Source organism: Vespa velutina, chromosome 3 (genome assembly GCF_912470025.1).
Source record: "Vespa velutina chromosome 3, iVesVel2.1, whole genome shotgun sequence".
NCBI lineage: Eukaryota > Metazoa > Arthropoda > Insecta > Hymenoptera > Vespidae > Vespa > Vespa velutina.
In genome coordinates, this window is record NC_062190.1 from 2821459 (window position 1) to 2844943 (window position 23485).

Sequence of the window (23485 nt, forward strand, 5' to 3'; positions counted from 1 at the left end):
TTGCTTTTAAACAAAGTAAAATTCTACTTATATTAAATTCACTTACAGGTAATCTTAATTCATGATCCAAAACTTTATTACCTATTACATGAATAACTATTTCTTTTCTTTCATATAAAATAGGAGCAAGGAAATATATTTTTGTACCAGTCTTTGCTTGTATCTATAAAAGATGTTATTAATTTGTATTTCTATTAATAAACTAGTAATTGTTTGTATATTATAGAACTATACATACATATGTATTTAACTTCAATTGTATTTCTATATAAGATAGATCGCATAATTCTTCTATCAATGAAAGAATTGCATTGGGATCAGTTACTTTCAAGTTTAATGAATCCATTTTTTTGTAAAGAAATCTCTATTGCAGCATGTTTGTGTTGCACAATATGATGAATTATATGGCTTTATCACTTCTCTTATGATCTATTTATAAATCATGAATATATATTAAATTTTAGCTCAAGAAGAAATCTTAAATAAAACTAAATAATAAGAATTATTTGATATTCTTGATTACCTTATTTATTAATAACAAATGAATGTTTATCACAACTTGAAATTAGGGGTTTTAATTTTTGATTAAATTATCGATATGAAAAATATTTAAATATATAGTTTCTATTTTCCTTTTGTCCGAACAATTGCCGTTCATCTTTTTTTATTGAAAAAGTTATTATTTTATAATATAAAAAACAAACATTAAATTTAATCAAAATTTAAATTCCATTTTTTTCGTTCGCGCTCCTTTAATATTACATTTCGTGTATATATCCTGTAATTATAATATATTGCCACTGATTTAACGTAATTAAATTGTATAACTAAAATTGTGATTGGTTTGCAGATATTTATCATGGAATAATTAATTTTGTTAAATTATCTGTATTCATAAAATAAAATCTCTTCTATTATTATTATTAAGATTTTTATAAATCTTATAAAGACAAAGACGTAATATTTATTTATTACGAATATAGATATACATCTTACATATATTTACATGAGTAATTTTACAAGAAAAAAACATTAAGATTTTCCAAATTTCTTCAAAGCGAACGCGTATATGCAGTAACGTCCAATCGTAATCAAGAATGCATTTATTAAGGTACATACGTGCACTTGCAGAATTTAACATGGTTAAGCTTGTCTTTTTCTCCGTAGATGGCGTTCTGGTTGAAATTTAAATTAAACGGAAAAGACGTTACACAAAACGTGAGAAATGAAAGCCGAGTGATCAGCCCGTCTGTGCGCGAGATGGGCATCGTCGGTAACTTTTTACTTTATATAATTTTTAATAATTGTTTATCAAGAATTCATTGTCTTACGCAATTGTATATTAGCGAGGTATACTGTGGACATAATCGTTTATTTCTCATATAATTAAATTGTTTAGAATATTAAGGTATGGATAAAATGTTCAAGTTTATTTTCGCGGGCTTAAAACTAATATCTTACCTTTATATTAAAAGTTCTCCTAAATTATTATAATGCCTAGCCTACTTTATTATGAATTTTAACCTTTGTAATTTTTATATTAAGCTAATTTCATAAAGCTTTATTTTGTATAGTTCATCGATTTTAATTCTCATTTTATTTAAAGAATGCATTTTATTATGTGATATTTACACAACAATATAATTATTTTTGTCAGGTTTTAAAAATGAGCACTTATTCAAAGGACAGGATCAAAGCGATGATTGCAAAAGATGCAGAAGACCTTTTTAATTGTTGTGAAGAAGTTAAAAAATCTATAAGAGATAGTGTAGATGATATTTTGGATTATCTACAAGATTTAATAACGCAAATACCTCAATCAAGATCTGGACCTCTTATAGCAAAAACTCCAAAGTTAGTGAAAAGAAAAGGAGTTCAACGTATTGAGACAATACCAGAAGATAGTGTTTTAGATACTACAGAAATTGTGTTATTATCTTCTGTTAATAAAGATGTGAAATTGAAAAATGAATCAAATTTAGAAGAAACTATAGGTACAAGAACTAAGAGAAAAGCTTCTAAGACTGCAGCAGATAATATAAGAAAGCAGCAATCTATGTCGCTAACAAGTAAATTACGAAAACCTGAAAACTTGCAACAAAATGATAATACAAATAAGGTTTGTATAAACTATAAATATTCTAGTAATTAACATATATAAACGAAATATATTTATTTTCTTGCAGATACTTTCTGACAATCGAATTAAAAGGACTAAATCTTCAAGAAGTTCTGATGAAGATGAAGATAAAAGACCAGCAAAACATACTAAAATAGAAGAACATAAAACAAGAAACAATAGTCTGAAAGATGTGAATGAAGCAAATATTAATACGCAAATAAGTGCTGCTGAAGACAATGCTGTCAAAGTTGAAGAAAATTGTATCTCTGCTTTAAAACATCATAGATCAAGTGAAAGAAAAATTTCTAGGGATATTCAAAAAGAAAATGGAGGAAAGGATGATATTATTGATGAAATACTTTCTGTTCCTGTTACAGATGACATTGATGAGCCATCAATGTATGAAGATGCATTACCAAAACATCTTCCAATTATGAATTCAACAATGAAAGTTAGTTCTACTTTATTAGATAAAATGATGAATGTAACAGTAGTATTAGAACCTTTGTCAAGGCAAATAATATTAAATGAAACAGTAACGATAAAGAAAAGTTCTGTAAATTCAATCAGCAATGAACTTAACAATAAACAACATATAGAGCAAAACAATACTATCACAAATGATAAGAATAAATTAAGTTCATGTTATTCATCTGAAACAAAAAAGACATCTAAAAATCAAGCAAAGGACAGGGTTCAACAATTTAAAGATGCTATGGCAAATAAAGAATTCGATGAATTAATTACGGACGATGAATCTTCACCAGAAATAAATAGAGTACGAGGAAAAGTACAAAATCTTAAAGTAGACGTAAATACTAAAAAGCAAAAGAAAATCATACAATCTCCTTCAACAAGTGATGATGAAGTTCTTAATACACCTATGAGACCTGTTATAAAAGAAAATTCTGCTTTAAAGGAGTTAAGAAGTACTTATAAGTCAAATGTTCTATTTAGTCCTTATGCCAAGGAATCTGTTAAAAAACGGGTAGAAGCATTTGAACAGGTTTGTATGAGTAGTCCTAGATTAATTGACGAAGATGCACCGATGAGAATAACTAGAACGAAAACACGTGCCATGGCTGCTGCAGAAGCTGATAAAACTGTCGCACAAAAATTAGCTCGTAAGTCCCTTGCAAGAGCAAAAAAAATTTCTTTGGCAAAACAAGTAAAAGATGAAGAATTTAAGGAAGTAAGCCATTTTATTTTTGTAAACAATTAAATGTTTTTTAAACCAAATACTGATAAAATTTAATTTTCAGAACAAATTAAACATAGGAACAAACATGGGAACAAATAAATTATTGCAGAATGAAAAAATCAATCCAAAGCAGCGGCAAAAAGTAACTCCTCTCAGCAAACCTAAAATACAATTACCAATGTCTTTGAATCGTAATCCAAAAACTCCAATCAACAATCAACTGCTTCCAAACGTAAATTGAAAAATAAATTACCTTCCTTATAATATATTTGTCAAAAATGAAGATTAATTATTTAAAAGTTATATGTTTTATTTTTAGTCTATAAAAGCTTTTACAGCTTCTCGTGCAAACATTGTAACATCAGTAGAATCATTAATTCCGATGCCAAGAACAGCTAGCAAGCAAAATTCTATAGATAAAATAGAAGAAACAAAACGAAAACAGATAAATGATGAAAATGCAAGGAGAAAAAGAGATGAAGCCTTGAGACTTCAGACAGAAGAAAAAAGAAGGTAAAATCTTATTACTATTATATAGTATTTAATAATTTTATAGAAAAATTATTTTTCTGATTTATACTTTTGGCTTATAGGAAGAGACAAGAGAAGGAATTAAAAAATAGATTAGCACGAGAAGCCAAAGAGAAACAAGAATTAGAAAAACGGCAGAGGGCAGAACGAGAGAAGGAAGAGAAAGCGAGATTAGCGCAACACATGCAAGAAAAACAACGTGAAGAAATGGAAAGAAAACGACTTGCACAATTACAAAGAGCTCAGGTTATTTTTTTTAATATTCTTTTATCTATATAAAAATAAATATACATTAACAATACAAAATAAATTCTGTAACTGTTCCTAAAGGAGAAAGAAGAAAAGAGAAAGCAAGAAGAACAACTAAGATTAAAACGATTACTTGAACAAGAAGAGGCAGAACGTTTACTTGCAGAGCAAAGACGTAGAGAACAAGAAGCTGATAAACGACGAGAAGCTGAAGCAAGAGCACAACAACAAGCTGCTATAGAAGCAATGCGGTTAAAAGCACAAATGCTTACAGGACAAGCAAAAGTGAATTGTTTTTATTATATGCTATCCATAGTATCAATTGCATAATCTTTTAAAAAAATAAAAAATCTCATTTTGTTTTCTAGAATAAACAAATGGCTAGTAATAAAAATCAGGGTCCAGTAAATTACATTCTTGACAGTGAACCTGATGACGATGACTCAGATGATGAATCCAAGCCAAAACATGTAATTCCATATTGGGCACAGCGTACGTATATATACCTTTTTTTTAGTATTAATCGTATATTTTAATTGATAATATATAATACATATAATAATATTAATTTATTTTAGCACATATAAGAAAAGCACAACTAGCAATGCAGCGATATATACCAGATATAGCAGTTTATAAATTCTTTGATACTCGAAAGTGTACTCCAGATTTAACCGAATTATTTATTGGTATTGATAGAAATAGATTGAAACGTACATCAAGTGCAATCTGGAAAACACCACCTCGTTATTCAATGATGGAAACTGAATAATTAGTCTCCTTTCAATGAAATTGATATTTAATCACAGCTCTATTAATATTATTAAATATATTAAGCATAACATGTTTAATACTATTAAACTGTTTAAGAATTTTTTGTGCTTTGTAACATATAACTTCAACGATCTATGAATTATTTGATATGCACATACACGTAATGTGTGCTTCTATCAACATACGTATGTTGTAATTTGTATTAAATTTTCGTAATAATAATGTACCCAGTACTTCTATGTTCTTTACAAAGTGTTATTAATATTCCTTTATATGAAATTTTTTTATTGTTTTATATGAAATACTTATGCAAAGTACTGGTTATAGTATGTAAGAATTATATTTTTTTCTTTTTTTTTTTTTTTTTTTTTTTTTTTTTAGACAAATGAATTTATTATATAAATTTAATTTTTCATGTGTTATATTTTCATTTATTCATAATGTTATTTAACATAAGTAGAAATAATGACAATGGTGATGTCGTTTTACAAAAATTCCTTTTTTTGACCATGCACAATTATGGATTTACTTAGATTCAATGTGCTTTAAGGTATGTGTTATTAGATGTGTATACACTGGTATCTAACAATATTATAAAAATGTTATCAAAGATAAATAATGTCCCTTGAAACTTAATTTATAACTCACATGTGTTAAAGAATTATCCAAAACTGTTGGCTCAATATAATGTTTTGTTTCGTCAGATACTTTGTAATAATTTCCAAGAATTGGACTTTGCAATTGTTCTCCATACAATATATGTCTACTTTGTTCTGGAATTATCTTTAGATAATCAATTTCATCAACATCTTTAATCTCTACTGAGCCTAGACCTCCTTGGAGAACCTGTTTATTATTATACATTAATATTAATTATACATATAAATGAGGTTTTAATATATCATCATTTACTTACTTTCATAGTAGTGAAACTAGCAGATCTCTTAATATCCATGGGATATCTAAAATGTTGAAAATATTTAGATGCAGGTATGTGAGGTAAAATTGGCATCCATTCTCTAAATGTTCCCAAAGTTGATATATAACGACCTCCTAAAGTCCATAAACGTACTGTATGATCTGCACTTCCACTTAGAAATAATAATGTAATTATAAACCCTAAATTATAACATGATGTAAATGTATAATGGTCAAATAAAACTATGATACCTGATAATAATACGTGCATCAGGAATTATCTGAAGACACGTAACTGCCTTTGTATGACCACGAAGGGATGACAATAAAAGTGGTAATGATTGGTTTTGTACAGCTCGCTTAGCACGACCATTTATTATATCTTTCCAAAGAAATGGAAATTCTAATCTTAAAAGTGGCATACACACTTTAGGAGGATTAGGTATTGTATAATTTGCGAGATACCAAACTTTTATATATCCGAAACAATGGCCTATAAGTATTTTATTATGCTGAATAAATATGATTTTTAGTACATAATAAAATATTTTACCTGTTATCAAGTAATTATTTTCAGGATCAGTAGCTAAAGAAATAGCAGAATCTCTTCTCATATGAATAACTGAGAAACCTGTTAAGAATCTTCCAGCAGGATGATGACTCCAAACTTGTATGATCCCAGATTCAAGTGAAACTAATAATGTACCAATATTAGGATTCATTGGTCTTGAATTTAAATATATAATGGCACAGACAGTCACTAATCGAGTTCTATTTAATGCTGATTGTTGATGAGAACAAATATTAATGTATTTGCTATAAGAGAAAAGTATAATTTAAAAAATTTTATGTATGAAATATTTCTGTTTTTGTTAAAATTATTGTTTATAATTACCTAGATTGATCATAGTTTTCTTCATTTAAAATTTGTTGTTTCAATTTAACTTCTTTTATTTTTGACGAAGTTTCTTTCATATTTTCTTTAAGATTATTTTTATATTTAATAGCATATCTAAATATATTTGATCGTTTAAATAAGTATTTGTTTTAGCTAATATGTTTATAATGAATGTACTTACCTTCCAGTTGCATTACTCACTTGATATCTTCTGTATGGCTGACCTGTTTCAAGTCGCCAAAAAATTATTTCTCCATTATATGAAGCAGTAGCTAAAACTTGTGGATATTGTACAGCTGAAAAAAGTACATCATCTGTATGTATTAACTCCCAGCTTTTTTTATACGTGTGAAGTTCAGAGATTGTAAATTCTGTAACACGTTGATTCCATCCTGTACATAAAATACGATTCTCCACCCAATTTAAACTAGTTATTTCACTATAAGAAATAATTATGTACAACTTTATAAAGAATAAAAATAATAGAATAGATACACTTTAATCATTTGGTATTAAAATGTTTCTACCATTGATCCTCTATTGCCATATTTCGTAAACATGTTCCTGTATTAAAATTCCATATTTTTAATGATCCATTTCTAGCACCTGTTACCAATAATTGTTCAGAATCATCAAAAGTAGCAGCAGTAATTTCAACGTTAACATATTGTCCATATAGTAAAATACTATGAGCATTAGTCACTAAATATAAACGACGACCAAGCCAAGGATCCCATACTATAATACATGAATCTAATCCTGTAGAAACAATCTAAATTTAACAGTAGCAATATAATTCATAAAGATTATGAAATTTTGTAATGCTAAAAATATATAAAAATCGCTTACTAATTTATATAAATGATTATAAAGTACAGAACTAACAGGCTTTGTATGAGAAATTCCATCTGATATTTCCTCATTGATCACTTGTTCACAAATAACAATGGCAATTATCATACTACAAATGATCATTTTATGTGTTAATTTATTATAAATTACGGATACTTTTATGTTTTCACTTAGTTCTTTTTGTAAACCATTGTATGTCTAAAAACAATAATAGTAATACTGAGGTATAAAACTAGTACACAAAAATTTTTAATTTTATAGCCAAAAAATAATATAAGACCTGTATACAAGTATAAGTAGGAACATCCCAAACTTTTATGCATCTATCTTTTGATAAAGAATATATACGCTGGCCTGCATTTTGTATTATTATAGCACAAATAGTTGCTTGGTGTCCTTGAAAAATATTACTTGCTTTTGTTGGTACAAAAGGATTCCAAACTCGGATTATACAATCAGGACCACCTGTTACAAGTATTTGACTTTCTGGAAAAATAATTTCTTATAATATCACAAATATAATTATAATATATAGATACCAAATTACCTTCACAAAAATTAAAACAAGATATTCCCCTTGCGACAGTAAATTTATATTGTATTCTCATCCTCGTAGGATCACTAAATAATAATGAACATTCTGAACATTTGCTGCTAGACATGAAAGCTCTAAGATTTCCATAATAAGCCACTTGATTTACCCAATTTGTATGTACATGTTTTATTTCTATAACTTTTAGATCAGGTAACTCATCCTGTAATACAATATTTTAAAAACAATATCAAAGCAATTATTAAACAATTAATTAGCTATTTTATACTCTGATAAGTGCTTCATAACGTATGGATATTGTATTGTATTCAGATTGTTGTTTGAAAGGCCCTTTTTCTATGGAAGAAAAAGTCATGATTATAATAGATCCATTTGTATCTCCCAAAATAATGTAAGATTTATCCTTTATGTTTGAACTGAAGTAATATGACATACATACAACAACATAATTTAAACTTGATATCTAAGAATATTTTATAATTTTATGTAATGTAAAGAAATTTTCATTACATCAATATTCAATACAAACCATCACACGTAATTCAAATTTCTTTGCCACAACATCATAAAATCTTAAATCACGTTCAGTAGAGCTTGTACATATTATTTGAACATCTGGCATTAGTATCATATCAGTTATTGTGGTTTGTTGTACCTTCAAATATGCTATAAAAATATAAGATTTGTGTGTGTAAAAGAATATAGAACAATTTATGTAAAAATACTAACGATTTACAGAGTGTACACTGCGTTCATATTTAAAATCTAATGACCAATAATTAATAACTCCATCTCTACTAGCAGTCAGATAACAACCTTTTTGAAAACTACTGCTTCGATCCTATCAACATAATATTCTTTATCACAAAATATTTATTACTTATTTATATAATATCTTATTTTAATATGTAATATACACGCACTGGAAGTAATTCAGGATAGAAAGCAATTCTACAAATTGGAGTACGATGATGTGTTTTTAATATTTTAGGTGAGCCTGTAAGTGGAAGTTCTAACATTTGATGTTGTAAGGATACATCTGTCTTTTGAAATTCCATTATTAAGTAAGAAATAAATTCATTCCATGTTACATATCCATCTTTTCTTAAATTTATCTAAAAGTAAATATATTATATACTATTTTTCGAATAATATAAAATAGTTTCTTACCTTCTGAAATAAGATATTGAAATCTTTAGAAGACAATTTTATATTTAAAATAGATATAAAGGCATGTTCTAACTGAGACATATTCATTTTTTTGTTTTTTGTTGTCTATAAATATTAATGTAATGTGAAAATTATTTTTCATTTAAATGTATCTGAACTACCTACTAAAAATTTATTGTATAAATGCATCAAAGATTCTTCTGTACATTGTTCTCCAATGCTTTTTGTTTTGAAAAACTTTCCAAATTCATTTTTTATGCTATAAAAAATAGGAACTTAATAAAATAGAAATTTAGATAAATTGAAAGGTATTAATTTATATAAATTTATATATTAACCTGATATCATCATAATTTATATATGCCATTATTTTTATATAATATTCTCTAAAATATATTTTTACTTTTATAATTCTTACAATAATTTATTATTTTAAAGATATTCCTATATAAAGTTCATAAAATTTTAATTAAAAATCAGTCATGCAAGTTCTTTGTCATAAACATTGTTATAAAAGCTTTGAAGTTTATAATAATATGTAACTAAATTCGGGTTAAATAAATATTTATGAAGGATATATTAAAAAGACTATAATGTCATGTAAAATTACAAAAAATGTCAAAGTAGGTCATGAAGAAAATAATCAATACAACTGTAGCAGGTATAGACAGTGTAGGCTAAATAGTATAACAGGTATGAAAAAGGTATTGAAAGTGTAATTAGATTATACGATTTAAATATATTTCATATTTTTAAATCTATTATTATTACCATGGATTTATTCATTGCTTTAAGTTTGTTTAATCGGCAAAAATATGAAGCTTGTGTAACTAAATGTACAGAATTATTGAAAAAAAATCCATTAGATCAGGTATGAATATATTATATTCATATATTACATTAATTATATAATATTTGCACTAATAATATAATATAACAAGTTTCTTTTTATGTCATAATTTGATGTATGTTTATTTACTTTTAGGCAATATGGGTTTTAAAAATGCGTGCTTTAACATTACAAGTTTATGTTGATGACATAGAAAGTGAAGAAGAAGGAATTGCAGAAGGTTTGTTAGATAATTATACAATGACTACAATGCCTAGACCAGGTACATCTTTAAAAAATCCAGGAACTGCCCGAATTGAACATGGAATCCGCCCTAAAACTCAGTCAGGTACAATATACCAGAAACAAATAAGAAAAACTAGCAGTATTTATAGTAATAAAAATATAATTTTTTTTTAAAGGTAGACCTGTTACTGGAGTTGTAAGACCTGCTACACAATCAGCAATATCACAAACAATGGAACAAGCATTAAGAATGCCAAGAACAGCAGCTACAGCAAGACCTATTACTGCTATTTCTGGACGAAATGTCAGGTTTGTTATTGATATATTCTTATCTTGTTAAAATGTTAATATACATTTGAAAATGATAATATTATATAAAATTAACATTTCCTTTATAAGCAGAAACAGTTATAATATTTTGCTTCATAAGGAAAAATATATCTTTTATATCTAGACTTGGAACTGCATCTATGTTAACAGAACCTGGTGGCCCTTTTATACAATTATCACGTTTAAATATAGCCAAATATGCAAATCAACCTAGCATTGCAAAACCTTTGTTTGAATACATTTATTACCATGAACATGATGCCAGATATGTAAGTATTAATACAATATTTATGGCACAAATCATGTTTTCAATTTGTAGAACTGTCTTTTAAAAATTGTACAAAACTAAAATCTAACTCTTTTCAGGCTCTTGACTTAGCAGTACAAGCAACACAAGCTTGTCAATATAAGGATTGGTGGTGGAAAGTACAATTAGGAAAATGTTATTATACTTTAGGTTTAATGAGAGATGCAGAACAACAATTTAGATCAGCCTTACGTGATTGTAAAGCCATTGAAACGACTATAAGATTGATTAGAGTATATATTAGATTAGATCAACCATTGGCTGCTTTAGATATATGTAAAGGTGGACTAGAGTATTTTCCAAATGATGTATGTAATATAATATTGTAATTTATTTTAAAATATATATTGGAAAACATATAATTGTTAGATAGTATACTTTAGGTTACTATACTTGTTGAAATGGGACGAATTTTTGAAGGCTTAAATAACATGTCAATGTCGATGAAATATTATAAATTGATAGCTCAAGAAGATGCTTCTCATACAGAAGCAATCGCAAGTATTGGAATGCATCATTTTTATAATGATCAACCAGAACTGGCTTTACGCTTTTACAGGTAAATAAGAATTAATTTAATTATAATTTTTTTTATATTTTAAAGATGGATTGCAAAAAATACAGTAAAAATGTATTTTTTGCAGAAGATTACTACAAATGGGTGTTTATAATACTGAATTATTTAATAATCTTGGATTGTGTTGCTTTTATGCACAACAATATGATCATACAATATCATGCTTTGAAAGGGCCTTGAGCCTTGCCAATGATGAAAACAAAGCTGATATTTGGTACAATATTTCTCATATTGCAATTGTAAGAGAATTAATAAGATTTAAATTATGTAATGATTTTGTACATAATTTTATTAATTCACATCTGCTTAGAGTTTAGGTGATTTAGAGATGGCAGAAGAATGTTTAAAACTTGCTATTGCAGTTGACAATAGACATGCATTGGCATATAATAATCTTGGTGTAATACAAATGAAAAATGGTAATGTTACAACTGCAAGAACTTATTTCCATGCAGCAGCCACTATTGCAAATTACATACACGAGCCACATTTTAATAGTGCACATTTAGCATATAAGGTATTCTAACAATACTTGCATATAAACATAATACATTGTAAACAATATTATCATTTTATTGTTTACAGTTAGGAGATTTTCAAACAAGTTACATTGCAATACAAAAATCATTAAATGTATATCCAGGACACTGTGATAGTATTAATCTTCTTAAAAAATTGGAACAATATTTTTGTTATATTTAAGGTAACTTATATTTTATTCCACTAGAATTTTATAATACAAAAAAGTGTGTATTTATAAATGTTAAATGAGCAAGAATGTGAAAAAGATGAAAGCTTCATATTTTTTAAATTTACTTATTAAAAATACGTATACAACAAATATTAATATATCTAGTATTAAAAATAAAATTATAATATATTTTAAAATATTAAAAAAAAATTGCATATAACTTTTATGGTAATAATAACAAATATTTATTTACAAAATAGTAACCATGACTTTATATCATTAATTATTTACTTTGTACATTTAATTATAATGGAATTTGTATAATAAGCAATAATAAATTTAATGTCTCTGTTGAATTACTAATTATATTAATTGCTTGGAAAGATTATTAAATAGATTATTATAAACATTTTTTTCTATAAATATAGTGTAATTGATATACAAAACGACGGTTATGCAACTAATACTTCATAGTACAAACATGCTTTGTAATAGACAAAAAGCAGATAATATAAATTGTAAATTTGAAATGATCAAGCATCTCTTACACATTATTTTTGGATTACAATTACATGTCTAGAAATACTAAGATGAATTAGTCACATGTACAGTCTTCTATATAAAATATTGTTAATTATTATATTTGATTTTATGTCGTATGTGATATTACTAGCCATGAAATAACAAAGTAAAATAGAAAAATAGGATAAACAGCCAAAGGTTTTCTTCCAACAGGCTGACTATCTCCAAGGAATGCCATAGATGCTAAAATATACAAATAAATGATAAGCATTTAAAATTATAAAAAAATATAATTCTAAAATTTTCTTATACTAACCATATGTGGCCCATATAAACCCAATCATAGTAATAATAAATCTGAGTATGAACAAAAAAGTACTTTGTTCTACCATTAATATAATTATGCATAAGATTAATGCAATGGCAGTTGGCAATAAACAATATCCTAAGACACAGACACTTTGGAAAAATGATCTAAAATGTGAAAAATGTAAGTGATGGATCTAATCATACGAGCGATATGAAAGTAATACGTATTAAACAAGTTGAAACAATTATACTTACATGTTACCACCTAAAAGTTTAGAATTCAGTGTGACAATCATGGATCCGATCCATACTATAACAAATACCTCTGCAAATTCAGGTCCACCATCGTTAGAATTATCAACTGTACCAGATGATCCTTGTAATATCCTATTTATGAACAATATCCTTCTGTTAAAAGTTTTATATAAATAATATATATAAACTAATAAATCTTACATTGCCATAAATGTACATAACACTAACGGTCCCCAGAGGTCCCCTAAAAATAAATAATATGGTTGAAAGTAAAATTATTATTTCATTAAATAAATAATATACATACATTCTTTCAATAAACTTTTCTTCTCCCTAGGATATAAAACGTGATAGAATTTCTTGCCTACAGCTCTAACATCTCTAAGCTGTATTATAAAAAATGATACAGAAAAGATTAATGTTGTTATATAAAAAATAATATGAGAATACATTGTAATCAGAAAGATATATAAATTATTAATGATGACTTACAATTGTATCTCTTATTGGTTCATCTAATGTATTAAATTCTAGTTCACCTAGGCTTGATTTTTGTTTGGGTCCTACTGTCATCTCTCCTTCAACATTTTGAGGATCCACAGTATATGTTGCATCATCGTACATCTATTAGACATTTAATAACTTATTGAAAATATTGTCTATAATGAATAGTCCATATAGTCTTAATATTATAAAAATAATAGATTGAATATGTAATTAATTTTAAGAGGATACACTTCACAATCACATCTGACAAATAAATATTATCTGTCAAACCAAATAAAAAATTAGAATATCAATACTTACATCCAGCTTTGTTTCATCCATCGTCGCCATATTTTTTATCGTTACGTATACAAATGATAGAGTTAACAATTTTATAGAACCAGAGAGGAATTTCACATGACCATAAGTCAAATTGTAATTATTGTTGTTTACACTCTTTATCCTCACACTTTAATACGTGTACATATTACACGCATACTATTCTTTATGCGCAAGTTCATTCGACAATCACTTACATATAAAAGTAACGATATTTATATTTGTTTTACTAACCATATAAGATCTTTAAATATTAATTTATTAATACTGATTCATAGTGAAAATGCTTTAAAATATGCAAAACCACATTTTATAAATCTAATTAAAATAATATAAAATTTCCACCAATTATGAAACAATAATAATGCTTAAGAAAAAGATGTCTCTAGCTCAGAAAACTCTTATAAGCTGATTGAGCTCATGTTATATTCTGCATCACTAGATGGCGGCAGTATAAAAAATATAAAATTGTTCTTGAATATTTACTGTCGTCGTTTATGTTTTTTGTTTTCTATGTAAATATTCTAGGCAATAATTGAAATTATTTCATTTGTCATTTTGCCAGTGAACTTTTAAAAAAGCTTTTTTTCCTCCAAAAATTCAAATTAAATATGATGTTTGTTCAACAATAATAGTTCATGCATACAAATAAAATCTTTTAAAAAATTCGGAAAAGGTACGTTCTTCCTTAAACCTTTATTTTTAAAATGAGATTTTGTTCATCAAAATCGTTCAAGAAATACGTTTTGAATAGTTGTTGATTTAAAACCTGTTTTCAAAATTTTTCGTGAAAACAAGTTTCATATAGTGGCATCCTTAGAACTTTATAGTAAAAGAGAAACTTCTATCCTTACTAATTTTCATATATAGTTGAAGGGTGTTTGTATTTTATTTCCGTAAAGTATTTGATTGCTTTCTTGTTCCCTGCGTAAATCGTTGTTCTAATTTTCTGATCCACTTAAAACGCAAAGAAATGCGTTTCGCCATGCTCGCACGAAGAAGCCACGCTTCGATGAATATCAAAGTCAGTCGAATGTTTGTTTTTGTTAATATTAAATATAGTTAACGATCTAGAGATCAAAATTTAACTGTTTAAATATTATTGTTAAATATTAATATAAATTTAATTGAAATTATTTTATATTTAACGTATGTTACAAGCTATGTAATATTAAATAAATGTATAATATTGTTTAAATATTATTGTACTCTATGTACATTATACATCTTTTAAATAATTATGAAATTATTCTAAAATTGTATATTATTGCTAAAACCCATTAACGTGAACGACTGATATTTGTTTATTTTTACGATAGAATCATCAGTCGAAAGATCATTAAAATGCCTTGTTATCATGGCTTCTCTGTATGATCATGACGAAACATGTTTCTTTGCGTTTTTAATGAATCAGAAAATCTAAGTATCAGTTTATGCAGCGTACGAAAAAGTAATCGTTAATTTTACTGAAACGAAACATACACACTATTCGAGTACATATGAAAATCAGTAATGGGGATTTTATTTTTATGTATAAAATATTGTCAATAAAACAATATTTTTTGATACGATTTTTTTTCAAAGAAAACAAAGCTTTTCAAAAATTCAAAACAGCTATGACCTCGTTTAAATTTTCATCTTTATAATGAAATCTTCTTCATCAAAATTAATCAAGAATTACTCTTGTATTTAATGTTGGCATGAACAATTATAAAACCAGGGTTGATGAATAATTTAAGAAGAATGTTCTACAGTTTCTCTAGAATTACATAATATCATAAAAATTCATGAAAAATGATTAATAATAAAAAAAAGACATAGTGTTTTCGTATTTATTCTTTCATCAATATATCTATATATATAAATTATGAGCACAAAATGAATTTTGGTAATAGGAAAACATCATAGATAAGAAATTTCTTATAAAGTTCTGTATTTTTAATATATATTTTATATATAATATTTTAATCATACAAATGGATATTAATAAAAATTATTTATTATATATATAAATACATAAATAAAATTTTTATTATAATAATAATTATATTTATATATTAAACATATCAATTCCCATTACTAGATAGCGTCACAAATATTTAGCTGTGAATGTAATAATATCAATTCTCACTATTAAATGATGTGAGAAATATTTTTCTTATTAATTTTATTTCTTATTAATATTATTTTTCTTATTAATATTAATTTTAGTTAGTAGAAAACGCTGCATAATATTGTTAACGTTCTTATTACTATATAAAATATCCAATCTCTATTGATATTCTATATTTCTATTATCAATTTTTTTATAATATGATATCTAATTCTGAACTCTTATGTATATAGATATTGTATTAAAAATGTCGATATTATTTATTGGACAATTTCCATAATATAAATGCATAAAGTTTGAAAATATTTTTCTTAAATTATTAAATAGTTTTTATAAAATTTGATGATATACAATTCTAAAAATATTACAGAAAACTATTTTTATCTAAATATTTAAATTTATCCCAGAAATCTACATAAATAGTATTTTCATTGTGTAATATTTATCTTATTGAATCTTTCATTACTATCAACTATAAAATCTTTAAAATTTTATTCCAACTCAATCTATTCTTTGTTTAGCTGAATCTTTTAATGCTTGAGGATTCCTAAATTTATATAGATGGTATTGTAACATCAGGAAAAGAGAGAAAAAGAACAATTTTCAATAGACATTGAAATTGTTATAGAATTAATTTTCTTTCTTAGTTACAATTGTATTTAAAAAAGACATTACTATAAATTATTTTCAATCCAATTGTTTTATAATATTTATTGAGAATTCGCTCGTCGAATCACTATGTAAAATGATACATTTTCCTTCTTTTGTTATTATAAATTACCGTCATTGTATGTGTCATGATGTATACATTATAAGTATATTCTTCTTCTTATTATACTATATATTATTATAGTAATAGTAGTAGTAATAGTAGTAATATGAACTCCTACAGAGGAAAACATAACAAAATAACGCTGGGAGAAAAATCTCGTAGATAATGTGGAAACGAACTCGTTTTGATCTTTATTAAAAATAATATATAATATATATGTTCACTATTTATTAATTTTGAAAAAATAATCGACAAATTATATATACTTTATATGCATTTGTCATCGAACAAAATTATATTGCTGGTGTGTTACCTGTTTTACGGTGATCTGTACTAAGTAGGAAATTCAAATCAACCATCAGTGGAGGAAATAAATATAAAAGATTGGATAGTAATACCTTACTAGATTATCAAATAAGGAAAAAATAGTAAATTAATTATTTTCGCCTACATCGATACAATAAAAAAACTACCGGAATTATTTAGCTTCAAACCTAAGATTTCTTGAATTACGACTCTAGATGACTGCCAATGTGCTACACATTGCTTATAGTATTTCTATCTTTTTAGTTTATAAAATGTAAAAAAAATCATACATTTTTCGAAAATTTAACAATATTTTAAAAACTCAAATGCCTTGACATAAATGATTAGGTACGTATTTTCTTTGCCATAGTATCATCTGGCTAAAATTCATTAAAATGATCAAGAGAGTTTCCGAAGCTTCTTCGTACGAGCATGGTGAAACATATTTTTTTGCGTTTGAAAATGTTCAAATAATCTGAGCATTATCTATTTATGCACACAACCAAGCAGACAATCGCTACTTCACGAATATAAACATACACTATTCAAGCGTATATATGAAAATCGGTAGTGAGAATACGAGCTTCATTTCTTTTGCCGCAAATTTCAAGGAGCGCCACAATACTAAACTTTATCTTCGCGAAAAATGTCAAAAATAGCATTTATGCCATCAATGAGAATAAAAATAATTCTTGATCAATTTTGATGAACAAAGTCTCATCTTAAAAACAAAGGTTTAATCTACAATGTATTAGTTTCAAAGTTTTGAAAAATGTTTTTTTGTATATATCCAATATATATTCAAAAATATCATTTTCTAACACGATTTTTTCTCGAAGAAAAAAAAGCTTTTTAAAAAATTTGAAACCAATACGCAGTAGATTAAACCTTCGTCTTTAAAATGAAACCTTGTTCATCAAAATCGGTCAAAAATTACATGTTTTCATTAATGACGTAAACTATTAAAAAACCTGGAATAGTGAACAGCCTTAGCACACAACGTATAAATAGTATTTGAATACTAATTAAAGATCTGAAACTAACAGTAATTGTTACTTTGTCATTGTTATTTTGATACTCTATATTAATGCCATCTACCAAATGAAATTAAGCAGTTGATCAAATGGTAAACATAATTTTGTTATGTAGAAAATAAAGATTATGATATGAGTTTTTTTAATAAACGATTTACTTCTGTAGATTAACTTGTGGTGTTAGTTTATGACAATATGACGTACAGATAGACTCGAATGACACAAAGAATAATTACATATGTTTAAATATGTGACTACGTAGGACAGTAATCATCAGATATAATGATTATCACGAAGTCATGAGAATCACGCATATTTCAACATTGCTATCAATAATCCATTATATTTTTAAAGTGTAATTTTGAAAAGAAGTGTAATTAAGTTAAAAAATAATTAAAAAATTACTAAATTATAAAAAATATGGCAATTGTTACAGGATGGAAGTGTTATGTATCAGTACAACCACCAATAATGATGTTAATATTTGCCATGTCAATGTCAGGTAATTAAAAAGTTTTTTGTTTTGTTTTTTAAATATTATTTTTGTTATCTTCGTGTTTAGGTACTATCTTAACAGATTTGATAGTATATCGCACATGTACAGTTGTATTAAATATTAATAAAACAGAATGTTTGATAATAAATCAAAATGGAAGTAGTAATGAAGCTCATAGAATAGATATTTTGGTACAGTCACAAGTAAATCTGATCTCCATGTCTAAATCGTTCGTTGAGAATCTTTTACCTGCTTTTTTGTCCTTTTTTGTGGGGCCATGGAGTGACAAATATGGAAGAAAACCTCTTTTGTTAGCAGGATATACTGGTAAAGGAATAAATGAGAATAATATTTGATATAATAATTTGTTCAATATATAAATAAAATAATGTTTTTACATTATAGGCTATTCGTTAACATTTTGTCTTCTCTCATTGATGACTATGTGGGATATTAATCCTTGGTATTTATTGATAGCCTATATGCCTTCTGCATGCTTTGGAGGATTATGTATAATTTTATTAGCTTCATTTTCTTACATTTCTGATATTAGTCTTGAAAAAGATAGAACATGGCATTTAGCTTACTTAGAGATATTAATTTCATTGGGACTTATAGTAGGTATTTTTATTGGCCCTTATATTTTTAAACTATATGGATATTCAGTTACACTTAGTGTGGCAGCTATGTCTATAGTGTTGGCGAATATATATGTATTATTCTTTGTATCTGAAACAGTACAATATTCTTCATCAGTAAGTAATAAAAATAATACAAATAATATAATTCCATGCTATTATAAAATTAAAAATATTACCATAAGGAATAATAAATTGTATATTTTAGATAATGTGGAGTTCTTTGTTTGATGTAAGTCTTGTAAAAGATCTCATTAGTACTTGTATAAAGAAAAGAGATGGTTTTGATCGTTGTGTTGTTTGGTGCTGTATAATGTATCTTATCTTATATATTGTAACAATGGATGGTGATATGTCAATTTCATATTTATTTAGCAATGCAAGATTTGGTTGGGATGTAAGTCAGTATTCTAACTATATGGGTGCTAATGTTGCATTAGGTATAATAGGAACTTTAATTGGAATTAAAATTATTGGCTCTCTAAAAGGTATTAAATAAAAAAGAATCTTGTGGTTTAATAGTTTAATATAAAGTTTTTATATTTAAAACATCTATCCATGAATTATAGGTTGTTTAGAAACTGGTTTAGTTATGTTGGCTTCTATTTCATCTCTAAGTGGTGCTCTTATGAAAGCCTTTGCATGGCAAGCTTGGCATATGTATTTATCTGTATTTATATCAATGTTTGGAGGTATTTCTGGGCCAGCAATTCGTTCAATTTTATCTAAATTAGTCCCATCTTCTGATGCAGGTAGTATAAAATATATAGTTATACTTTAATTCATGTATTTTTAATTAATCGAATTTATGAAATATTTAAATAGGTAAAGTTTTTTCATTAATTACATCAATTGAAACAACTATGCCATTTGCTGCAGCTTCCTTATATACAACAGTTTATTCTCATTACTTGCCTCCAATATATCCTTGTCCCGTATGGTTAATATCATGTGTTCTTTTTATTATAATGATTATATTATTGATATGCATACATATACGCATTACAAAAATGGATACATTACAATATAGAGTGATCTCACAGGAGAGTGAATAAGATATATTACAATTATTAAGTCATCTTCAGTATTTGAGATTTTCTCTATGTAAAATATTGAGAACTTTTTATATAAAATGCATATTACAATGCTTATATTTTTAAAGGTTTTCCTAGAAGGTTATAAAATCACATAAGTAAAATTTTATATATTTTCTTTTTTAATAGTTTTAACAATGTATGATTTATAGATTGTAATATATTTTCAAAAATTTATTTAATAATCTTCAAAGCAGAATTAAAATTTGGTAATTTTGTTTTTAATATAAGAAACTGTTCAAATATTAGACTGTGATATTAAAAAATATTTATGAATATATAATAATCATTGTAACAATCTGAGATTCTCAATATCTTTTATTATAATTGTAGTATTTAGTATATATTAATGCAAAATAATATAAGTGATATACATTTCAAATAACAAGTATAATAAATGTGTATTATATCAAAAAATTTTTATTATATGTTTTTTATTTATTTGTTTATTATTTTTATATTCATTTTTATTTGTGCTTTTGATATTTTGATATAAGCAGATTAATTAGCATTTACTCCAGTTTATCAAAGTAATCTACATGGTCACCAGATTTATATTTATGATTTTTTAAGACTTCTATAAGACGAGTAATTGTTTGCTCTGTTGTTAAAATAGTTGAATTTTTAATAAATTCTTTATTAGACATATCTTTAAGAAAAGTCTGCAACATATCAGTATCAACAGGACCAGGTGAGTAATTTAATACATCTACTTCAGGATTTTCTAAGGCAAATACCTGTACAAAGCATTATTTTCTTAGAAAAGAAGTAATTAAAATATAATTTTAACATAACATACATGAATATACTTGTACCTTAAAAAACATCTCTTTTGCTGCTTTTACAGTACAATAATATCCAGCTGACTCACGTGGTTGTATACCAAGTAAGGAAGTGATATTGATAATTAGTTTTTTAGTATTGGTTTTTTCATTAAATATCTCCATCAATAATCCATTTAGTACAATAGGCATAAACATATTAAGATCATAATACTTTCTCCATATGTTTATATCTGTCATATCATTGGTCCATTTTGAAATATCACCAGATGTTCCAACATTATGCACAACAATAACTCTATCAAATTTCTTGGGATCAGTTCCTTTTAAAGATGATAATATAACTTCTAAAAGTACATAGAAATATATGAAATGCCATTTATTTTTTTTTAATTACGGTTTGTGTTGTCAATATTCTCACTTTTTAGATCATCTTTTGTGGCCACTTCCAAATCAATACTAGTATAATCAATTATTAAATTTGAAGGTAATTGCGCAGCTGTTTCTTTTAAAGCATTCAAATTGGTTGCCAATAAAAGTACATGTGATCCCTTTTGTAATAATGGTCCAAATGATATTGCAATTTGTTTACCAATTCCTCGACTGGCACCAGTAATAAGTAAAAAAGCTTTGCCTGATAATGCTGGAATAGACATTTTTCTTTAAAGTAGATATATATATTTATTTATTTTTATTATTTAATTCTTGTTCTTCAATAGCTTCTGTAACTACTTGAAGTACGTCAGCTTTCAGAAGATGAATAAGTTCACTTGCTGTCAATGCCTAAAATATCAATATAATTGCTATTTAATTTTTATTGTTATGAAACATTAATAAATAATAAATATTTTATACAACATATAGGTTAGGACATTAACTTAGTCCACATGAATTATTTTCATTATTTTCAATAAAATCACAAAATTTATACAAAAGTTGTATGGTAAGAATAGAGACATAATACAATTATATCTTATGCTATCATACTTAGAATAAAAATAATTTTGTAGTCACAGCTATGCTTTTACGTAGAAAAAGACAAATTACATCCCCCTTTATATTATACAACTTTCGTATATAAAATTTTGTGATAATATTGAAAATAATAGAAATAATTCAGATATGTATCTACCTAACTCACCTGTAAATGAGGAACTATATGACGTATTAAAGGATTTGAACCTAATACGGCTTCCTCTTCTGACTTAAAAGTATATTCTGAAGTTATCAAACGCGCGATACACTCCTCTTTTGCTACTGATAAAGAGCTTACAAGATCTTTTTTTGTGGTATTTTTTTGAAGAGCCTTCAACCTTGAATCTTTAATAAAAGTATATTATATAAATGAGAACTTTTAATAAAAATTATTAATCTTATAAATAATTAATGATAATAAGTAATATAAAAAATATAATAAAAAAGAAATTAATGATCATAAATATCTACAGCAAAAGAACTTGATAAAAACATATCGCTTTTTAAAGCGCATTTTAATTATTATATAATTACTTACACAATTTTTGTAAATATTGTTCCGAATCCGATAATTTTTCGTGTTCATATACGGATTTTTCTACAAAAGAATCCTCGAAACGATTATCACCTCCAGTATCTTCCAAGATCTCTGTATCTGTTCTAGACCACGGATCATTAATGTCTGTCTTCATATTTACTTCACAATTTTCTTCTAGATAAATCTCTATTTCTTTCTTTTTTATTATGTACTTAATCAGAATTTCTTCTTATATTCTTGAATCCAACCTATTGGCAGAACAACTTCAAGATGTCCTCCTACTCTCACATTATCACCAATCATGTAGACGAGTATTCGATATTTTTTTTACATGATAATTTCTATCTAATTCAACTTGATTTAACTTGATTACATTAAATTCTTGTATTCATTTGATAGTTCCGCAAAAATTTTGTACCGAATTTAACTAATTAAATTACAATAGATTAAAAATTTTTTATTCAATACAATAAAAAATATAAATAATATATGCGTACGATTATGCGTGTATGCTACATTAATTTATAGATATCATACTATTTGTTTGAAAAGGTAATGTAAAAAAGTGTAAAATGATA

At 25.9% G+C, this 23485-nt stretch overlaps 7 protein-coding genes across 17 annotated transcripts in view; 3 read left to right on the top strand and 4 right to left on the bottom strand.

Moving 5' to 3' along the window:
- LOC124947937 (centrosomal protein of 135 kDa-like) overlaps positions 1-699 on the bottom strand; it is an 18228-nt gene extending 17529 nt beyond the window's left edge. For all 5 annotated transcript variants that reach the window (XR_007100547.1, XM_047490766.1, XM_047490767.1 and 2 more), the window contains exons 1-3: positions 524-699; positions 239-429; positions 47-163 (exon numbers count right to left, since the gene is read on the bottom strand). Coding sequence is in view for 4 of the 5 variants with exons in the window: in XM_047490766.1 (XP_047346722.1) it covers positions 47-163; positions 239-346 (225 nt within the window). In the remaining variant the exon portion in view is untranslated. The remainder of the gene's footprint in view (positions 1-46; positions 164-238; positions 430-523) is intronic.
- On the bottom strand, positions 700-12347 carry LOC124947954 (WD repeat-containing protein on Y chromosome). The gene is made up of 18 exons (XM_047490823.1): positions 9607-12347; positions 9434-9527; positions 9269-9373; positions 9022-9213; positions 8828-8939; positions 8628-8764; positions 8367-8561; positions 8093-8300; positions 7826-8031; positions 7543-7743; positions 7221-7465; positions 6875-7132; positions 6691-6807; positions 6349-6611; positions 6048-6288; positions 5794-5968; positions 5526-5723; positions 700-5459 (listed from the first exon to the last, which is right to left on the bottom strand). Exons 1-18 carry the CDS (start codon positions 9633-9635, stop codon positions 5403-5405), a joined length of 3033 nt encoding a protein of 1010 aa, XP_047346779.1. The 5' UTR covers positions 9636-12347; the 3' UTR covers positions 700-5402.
- LOC124947942 (inner centromere protein A) lies at positions 1170-5123 on the top strand. Of its 2 annotated transcripts, none has more exons than XM_047490791.1 (9): positions 1170-1273; positions 1658-2119; positions 2187-3314; positions 3385-3555; positions 3643-3836; positions 3917-4100; positions 4185-4388; positions 4472-4595; positions 4682-5123. In XM_047490791.1, exons 2-9 carry the CDS (start codon positions 1667-1669, stop codon positions 4873-4875), a joined length of 2652 nt encoding a protein of 883 aa, XP_047346747.1. In that variant the 5' UTR covers positions 1170-1273; positions 1658-1666; the 3' UTR covers positions 4876-5123. The 2 variants fall into 2 exon arrangements, with proteins under 2 accessions (XP_047346747.1, XP_047346746.1); XM_047490790.1 differs by having other exon boundaries at positions 1205-1408.
- LOC124947945 (tetratricopeptide repeat protein 8) lies at positions 9106-12357 on the top strand. Of its 2 annotated transcripts, none has more exons than XM_047490804.1 (9): positions 9106-9162; positions 10254-10446; positions 10520-10652; positions 10798-10942; positions 11040-11288; positions 11364-11539; positions 11625-11796; positions 11868-12074; positions 12143-12357. In XM_047490804.1, the coding sequence occupies exons 2-9, from the start codon at positions 10272-10274 to the stop codon at positions 12257-12259; spliced, it is 1374 nt and encodes a 457-aa protein (XP_047346760.1). In that variant the 5' UTR covers positions 9106-9162; positions 10254-10271; the 3' UTR covers positions 12260-12357. The 2 variants fall into 2 exon arrangements, with proteins under 2 accessions (XP_047346760.1, XP_047346759.1); XM_047490803.1 differs by lacking the exon at positions 9106-9162 and adding an exon at positions 9933-10139.
- A 516-nt stretch (positions 12358-12873) lies between these two features.
- LOC124948109 (protein YIPF6) lies at positions 12874-15077 on the bottom strand. Of its 2 annotated transcripts, none has more exons than XM_047491258.1 (7): positions 14142-15077; positions 13827-13958; positions 13642-13720; positions 13563-13578; positions 13335-13466; positions 13087-13244; positions 12874-13013 (listed from the first exon to the last, which is right to left on the bottom strand). In XM_047491258.1, the coding sequence occupies exons 1-7, from the start codon at positions 14169-14171 to the stop codon at positions 12898-12900; spliced, it is 663 nt and encodes a 220-aa protein (XP_047347214.1). In that variant the 5' UTR covers positions 14172-15077; the 3' UTR covers positions 12874-12897. The 2 variants fall into 2 exon arrangements, with proteins under 2 accessions (XP_047347214.1, XP_047347213.1); XM_047491257.1 differs by having other exon boundaries at positions 13536-13578; positions 14142-15054.
- Positions 15078-16887: 1810 nt separating this feature from the next.
- Positions 16888-20967, top strand: LOC124948104 (proton-coupled folate transporter-like). 3 transcript variants are annotated; one of them, XM_047491248.1, is made up of 8 exons: positions 16888-18476; positions 18551-18739; positions 18821-18886; positions 18947-19207; positions 19286-19635; positions 19727-20006; positions 20088-20270; positions 20344-20967. In XM_047491248.1, the coding sequence occupies exons 3-8, from the start codon at positions 18856-18858 to the stop codon at positions 20571-20573; spliced, it is 1335 nt and encodes a 444-aa protein (XP_047347204.1). In that variant the 5' UTR covers positions 16888-18476; positions 18551-18739; positions 18821-18855; the 3' UTR covers positions 20574-20967. The 3 variants fall into 3 exon arrangements, with proteins under 3 accessions (XP_047347204.1, XP_047347203.1, XP_047347205.1); XM_047491247.1 differs by having other exon boundaries at positions 18551-18886; XM_047491249.1 differs by lacking the exon at positions 18551-18739 and having other exon boundaries at positions 16889-18476.
- A 45-nt stretch (positions 20968-21012) lies between these two features.
- LOC124948108 (sepiapterin reductase) lies at positions 21013-23203 on the bottom strand. 2 transcript variants are annotated; one of them, XM_047491255.1, is made up of 4 exons: positions 22536-22678; positions 21816-22177; positions 21428-21741; positions 21013-21349 (listed from the first exon to the last, which is right to left on the bottom strand). In XM_047491255.1, exons 2-4 carry the CDS (start codon positions 22048-22050, stop codon positions 21125-21127), a joined length of 774 nt encoding a protein of 257 aa, XP_047347211.1. In that variant the 5' UTR covers positions 22051-22177; positions 22536-22678; the 3' UTR covers positions 21013-21124. The 2 variants fall into 2 exon arrangements, with proteins under 2 accessions (XP_047347211.1, XP_047347212.1); XM_047491256.1 differs by lacking the exons at positions 21013-21349; positions 21428-21741 and adding an exon at positions 22908-23203 and having other exon boundaries at positions 22056-22177; positions 22536-22714.
- Positions 23204-23485: the final 282 nt, after the last annotated feature.

Coding starts and splice junctions, on each gene's coding strand:
- LOC124947942 (XM_047490791.1), top strand. CDS start 1,667: ATGAGCACTTATTCAAAGGACAGGATCAAAGCGATGATTGCAAAAGAT. Junction 4,101..4,184: donor CACAATTACAAAGAGCTCAG/GTTATTTTTTTT, acceptor CTGTTCCTAAAG/GAGAAAGAAGAAAAGAGAAA. Junction 4,596..4,681: donor AATTCCATATTGGGCACAGC/GTACGTATATAT, acceptor AATTTATTTTAG/CACATATAAGAAAAGCACAA.
- LOC124947954 (XM_047490823.1), bottom strand. CDS start 9,635: ATGGCATATATAAATTATGATGATATCAG. Junction 9,374..9,433: donor ATTTATACAATAAATTTTTA/GTAGGTAGTTCA, acceptor TAATATTTATAG/ACAACAAAAAACAAAAAAAT. Junction 7,744..7,825: donor CTACTTATACTTGTATACAG/GTCTTATATTAT, acceptor TATTGTTTTTAG/ACATACAATGGTTTACAAAA.
- LOC124947945 (XM_047490803.1), top strand. CDS start 10,041: ATGGATTTATTCATTGCTTTAAGTTTGTTTAATCGGCAAAAATATGAA. Junction 10,653..10,797: donor ATTTCTGGACGAAATGTCAG/GTTTGTTATTGA, acceptor TTTTATATCTAG/ACTTGGAACTGCATCTATGT. Junction 12,075..12,142: donor GTGCACATTTAGCATATAAG/GTATTCTAACAA, acceptor TATTGTTTACAG/TTAGGAGATTTTCAAACAAG.
- LOC124948109 (XM_047491257.1), bottom strand. CDS start 14,171: ATGGCGACGATGGATGAAACAAAGCTGGAT. Junction 13,721..13,826: donor AACCAATAAGAGATACAATT/GTAAGTCATCAT, acceptor TTTATAATACAG/CTTAGAGATGTTAGAGCTGT. Junction 13,467..13,535: donor TTATGTACATTTATGGCAAT/GTAAGATTTATT, acceptor GTTCATAAATAG/GATATTACAAGGATCATCTG.
- LOC124948104 (XM_047491247.1), top strand. CDS start 18,805: ATGGCAATTGTTACAGGATGGAAGTGTTATGTATCAGTACAACCACCA. Junction 19,208..19,285: donor TTTGTTAGCAGGATATACTG/GTAAAGGAATAA, acceptor TTTACATTATAG/GCTATTCGTTAACATTTTGT. Junction 20,007..20,087: donor AATTATTGGCTCTCTAAAAG/GTATTAAATAAA, acceptor CATGAATTATAG/GTTGTTTAGAAACTGGTTTA.
- LOC124948108 (XM_047491255.1), bottom strand. CDS start 22,050: ATGTCTATTCCAGCATTATCAGGCAAAGCTTTTTTACTTATTACTGGT. Junction 21,742..21,815: donor CACAAAAGATGATCTAAAAA/GTGAGAATATTG, acceptor ATGTACTTTTAG/AAGTTATATTATCATCTTTA. Junction 21,350..21,427: donor CAAAAGAGATGTTTTTTAAG/GTACAAGTATAT, acceptor TGCTTTGTACAG/GTATTTGCCTTAGAAAATCC.